General features: G+C 47.2%; 1 protein-coding gene across 1 annotated transcript; it reads left to right on the top strand.

The window, feature by feature from the left end:
• Window positions 1-2041: 2041 nt before the first annotated feature.
• LOC105817134 (potassium voltage-gated channel subfamily D member 2) lies at window positions 2042-3373 on the top strand. The gene has a single exon (XM_012652765.1). The coding sequence runs from the start codon at window positions 2254-2256 to the stop codon at window positions 3370-3372; it is 1119 nt and encodes a 372-aa protein (XP_012508219.1). The 5' UTR covers window positions 2042-2253; the 3' UTR covers window position 3373.
• Window positions 3374-5216: the final 1843 nt, after the last annotated feature.

Below are 5216 nucleotides of genomic sequence, written 5' to 3'. Positions count from 1 at the left end.
ACACGAAAAAACAAAACGGTTGGCCGCGACAATTTTCCTGTCTGTCTCCATATCACTTACCCCTCAAACGGACACCTTTAGCTACTTTAACCATTTTAGATATGTGCAGCGATGCGCAGAGAGGATGAAGGGGACGCGCACACTCAGAGACGTATGCCCCTTGACGCTGACATTTAGAAAAGGGTTCCAAATCCTCCTGTCATTCCTAAAGGACGGGCAAAGGAGTTGTAGCAAGACCTAGACCGAGGAGACTGCCTGACTTTTCGGCAAGTTGGATAGATGACATAGTAACCCCTGCAACGTTAACGTCTGGTTTGAAAAAAAAATAAAAAGGAAGGAAGGAAAAGGCACTTAAAAATCCCGCCGCGGGGCTTTGCGGGTCTTGCCATCCAGTGGCCCCCAGAAGACAACCAATTCCTGAGCGTTCCGCTCCCCTCACCCTCCTTGCTAGCTTCTGTCGCTCTCTTTCTCCCCGTTTTCCCACGCTCGCCTTGAACCGGGACTGAAGAGGCAGAAGCAAGGCACCGGTCCCCTTTCTCCTCTCCTCCACCAAACCACCGCAGCCCGGCGCGTGAAGCTTCCCTTTGTTCATCCGAGGCTCGCTCTCCTCCCCCGGCAGATGCACCTGGATGCTCTCCCTCGGTGACATTCTGCGCCGGGGCTGGTGGGTGGCTGGGGTGGAGCGAGAGAAGCGCAAGGGGGAGGGGGCAGAGAAAGGTCAAGGCGAGGGAAAGGCAGGAGACGCCTTTCCTAACCTGCGTGGCGAGGCGTGCGCGCGGTTATTTATTTATTTTCTCCCTATTTATTGATCGCACAAGCAGAGCAGCGCGGGGAGCCCGGGGAGATGCAGGACCACCCACTGGCGGGGAAGCAGCGAGCAGCCCTCCCGCGCCCCCGCGCTGCCGAGCGCCTTCTGCCTCCGCGCTCGGACGACAGCCCGTGCCGGCCCCGGCCCCGGCCCCGCGGCGCCGCCACCGCCCGCCCCGCCGCCCCGCAGCCGCGCCGCCCCGCAGCCCCGCGCCGCGCCGGCCCGGCCCCCGCCACCGTGGCCGCGCAGTAACTTGGCAGGAGCGAGTCCCCTCGGTTCTCGCCTCCCCCGCACCTTTTGAACTTGTTGCTGCTGCTCGCTCGCCTGCGCCTGGCTTTTGGAAGGTGAAAAGGAGGAGGGAGGCACGGAGGGATGGGGGAAGGGGAAGAAGAGCTCGCTTGAGCTTTATTTATGCTCCCTCGGCGCATCGGATTCGGCCGCTCGAGAGCTGCTCTCTCCCTTTCCCTTTCCGGGGGCACGGCGAGGAGAAAGTCTCTATGCAACTCAGCCCCGGCGCGCACTTTGCCAGGTATGTACCGCGGGCGAGGCGCGTTCTGCGCGGAGGCAGATGCTGCTGCCGCCACGGCGGCGGCGGCTGCCAGCTCCCGGGCTCTGTAACTGTCACGCTGCACCTGAGCTGAACTTGAAAAGAGCGAAGGGGCGATTGGGCGAACGCTTTTGGCAGACAGAGAGGGTGTTTGCAGACGTGGGGGAGGAGGATTTATTTTAACGCCCCCCACTGTGCCCACTGCACACCACCTCCATCTCGGCAAATACGGAGTAGAGGAGTAAAGGCGGCAGCCGGACCCCAAAGAGAGACCTGGGGCAGCGGCTGTGACCGCATCTCCTCAGCTACAACAGGTCGTTTTTTCTTTTTCTTTTTCTTTTTCTTTTCTTTTTTTTTTTTTGACTCCTTTGGCGGGAAGGGCTACTTGGAAAGGGAAGGTTTGAAAGAGTGAAAAGGGAAGGTGGAAGGGTTCCGTAATTCGTCAGAGGAATACTACTACTGGGTGACTACTCTTCGTCTTCTCTATCTTACACTCCATATACTGACCCCGTATAATCCAGACTGTGTCAGGGGAGAAATCAAAGACACCTGTTTGAAGAAACTGCTGCATCTGAAATCACCTGTGTGCTTATTTGTGCCAGAGGGTGGCTGAGTCCAACTACTGGAAGACGTTTACTTAGGTTCTATTGGGAGTGATTGTTAGGACGTTACAATTTTTTTTTTTCTGTCATTATTCCAAATACCTGTCTTTGAGGGAAACCTGCCCTTCTGAGAACTGTGACTTCACCAGGAGCCCTACCTTGGAGTAGGAGTGAGACCTCTGGGCCACGTTTCCCAGTAGTATTTTGTTTGACGGGAGGAAGTGGGCGATCGTGGCTGCTTTGGTTGACCCACTGTAGAAGGCTGGTCACCCTTCTTGCCTCCACCTCGAGGAACCATGGCGGCGGGTGTAGCAGCGTGGCTGCCCTTCGCAAGGGCAGCGGCCATTGGGTGGATGCCTGTGGCCTCGGGGCCCATGCCAGCTCCCCCGAGGCAGGAAAGAAAAAGGACTCAAGATGCTCTGATTGTGCTGAATGTGAGTGGCACCCGTTTCCAGACGTGGCAGGACACCCTGGAACGTTACCCAGACACTCTACTGGGCAGTTCTGAGAGGGACTTTTTCTACCATCCAGAGACTCAGCAATATTTCTTTGATCGTGACCCAGACATCTTCCGCCACATCCTGAATTTCTACCGCACTGGAAAGCTCCACTATCCCCGCCATGAGTGCATCTCTGCTTATGATGAAGAATTGGCCTTCTTTGGCCTTATCCCAGAAATTATTGGCGACTGCTGTTATGAGGAGTACAAGGACCGCCGGCGAGAGAACGCGGAGCGTCTACAGGACGATGCGGACACTGACAACACGGGAGAGAGCGCGCTGCCCACCATGACTGCCAGGCAGAGGGTCTGGCGGGCGTTTGAGAACCCCCACACCAGCACAATGGCCCTGGTATTCTACTATGTTACGGGGTTCTTTATTGCCGTCTCAGTCATCGCTAATGTGGTAGAAACAGTGCCATGTGGGTCGAGCCCAGGTCACATTAAAGAACTGCCCTGTGGGGAGCGGTATGCCGTGGCCTTCTTCTGCTTGGATACAGCCTGCGTCATGATCTTCACAGTTGAGTATTTGCTTCGCCTGGCTGCAGCGCCTAGTCGATACCGTTTTGTACGGAGTGTCATGAGTATCATCGATGTGGTGGCCATCCTGCCTTATTATATTGGGCTGGTGATGACAGACAATGAGGATGTCAGCGGAGCCTTTGTTACACTCCGAGTCTTCCGGGTCTTCAGGATCTTTAAGTTTTCCCGCCACTCTCAAGGCCTGCGCATCCTGGGGTACACACTGAAGAGTTGTGCCTCAGAATTGGGCTTCTTGCTCTTCTCTCTCACCATGGCTATCATCATTTTTGCTACAGTAATGTTCTACGCAGAGAAGGGGTCTTCGGCCAGCAAGTTCACTAGCATCCCTGCAGCCTTCTGGTACACCATTGTCACCATGACAACACTAGGGTAGGTGCCCTCAAGGGAAATGGGGTGGAGGTTGGTTATGGGTGAGGTGATTATGGACCCATTAAGGTTACACGATGATTTAGAGGAAATAATTTTTTCTCTTTCCTAAATGGATTTAGAAAAGCATTATCTAAATGGTTTGGAAAAACTCTTGATCTGTGAAATGGGTATGATACAGAGACTGAAGAACTAGGGAGTTGCTGACAAATGTTGATTATTGATGTGTGAAAGTGATAACTATACAAATTGTAGAATTCCTGAATATAGCAAAATATTGACAAATATCTGTATGAGTATATAAAAATATTATGACAATGAAAAACAAAATTTATGCCCAAATAAAGATACGAATATGTATGACGTATATTGAAATGTCTAGAAAGTGCTTCAGTGCAGTCAAATGAAAAGTTTCCATGTACATTTGAAGTATTATTTTCACATGAATACATACTTATGGTGTCCGTTTTCCCTGTAAGACCCATAAGTGTTATTTTACAACACTGTAAAACATAGGTGGTAGATATAATTATCAAAGAATTTTACAATGTGTATGCACATATTCATATATATGTACTTTAATTATGGCTGATAGGTTATGCAGTGTTTTAGAATATCAGGGCTGAAACTGATCAATTCCAAAATATGCAGTGGAATGGTATTTGCAACATATTTAAAACTCAAGGTTCATAGTTTCAAAAAAAGAAGCAAACGACTGTCATCCACACATTTTTTTTTTTAGAAGCTACAGATCCCATCAGGCAATGGGCCCACGCCCATTAAATGCACATAGAAGATAGAGCAGTATCTGGTAAGATTGATGGTCATCAAACGCTGGTTGCATTATAAAATTTTGGGTCCTAATTTCCTTCTAGAGTTCTTTTGTGAATTCTTTTATTTGGGGGTAATGACGTTTTGCAACCTAAGGGACATATTCTAAATTCATGTGTTTTTAAAAATAGACTTCTCCGGCTAGAATTAAGATTTTTTTTATAAGGTAGGAAAAAGGAAAGGTGTTAAATGATTAATAATGTTAATCAAACTGCAGAAAAGTAGCAGCACTTTACATATTAGAGAATCTAATAAAATAAAATGGTTAGAGCCTTTTACTTTTATGAGTTCTTAGATAAACCAGGGAGTAATGTTAGTGCCTTTTCTTCAGGTTTATGTTGCTATTCTTGCGTAGGAAATCAGTTCAATAGGATTTGCTAATGGCTGTAAGAAAAAAGTTATTCCCAAGACTACTCTTTAAGTTTTGTGTTTCTAGCTAATTTAATTGGCTTCTTTAAGTGACATTGTGGTTAAAGTCAACCTAATTTTATTAGACATATTATGGTGTTCAGAATTTTTCATGTTGTCATATGGCCAACTAAAGGAATATTTTATATGGGAAGAATTTTTGGCTAAGTTAATTAAGAAATTATGCTAAAGTGGAATACAATGACTTAGGATTTTGATTTAGTTTCATATATTTTTTTGAAGACATACTGGTACATTTTAATGAATGAATTAATGAAAATCTATATTCCTGCTTATATTTCCCTTGTATCCTGTCGGTAATTTTGTGACAGATCATGAAGACAATACAGAATACCTTAGCAGTGTAGGTGCTTATTCCTTATCAAAGACGTTTTCTTTTTTGTGTGTTGTTGTCTTTTTGTCATTTGAAATCATTATTAAGGACAATTGGGTAGTGCAAATCACTGTCATGACTTGAAATTAGAATAAAAATGAGCATTCTATGTTAAGAGGAAGTAAAGGGAGAAATATTAAAAGGAAATATACTTTAAAATTTTGGTGTATTTCATGAGATATCAGTAATTTTAATGTTAATGCTATGCTGTCTATATG

This window comes from Propithecus coquereli, unplaced genomic scaffold (assembly GCF_000956105.1).
Source record: "Propithecus coquereli isolate 6110/MARCELLA unplaced genomic scaffold, Pcoq_1.0 Scaffold4, whole genome shotgun sequence".
Classification (NCBI taxonomy): Eukaryota; Metazoa; Chordata; class Mammalia; order Primates; family Indriidae; genus Propithecus; species Propithecus coquereli.
Note: the sequence above shows the minus strand (reverse complement) of the source record. Positions and strands in the feature narration are given on the sequence as shown.

Excerpts from the sequence above, each read along its gene's own strand:
- LOC105817134 (XM_012652765.1), top strand. The coding sequence starts at position 2,254 with ATGGCGGCGGGTGTAGCAGCGTGGCTGCCCTTCGCAAGGGCAGCGGCC.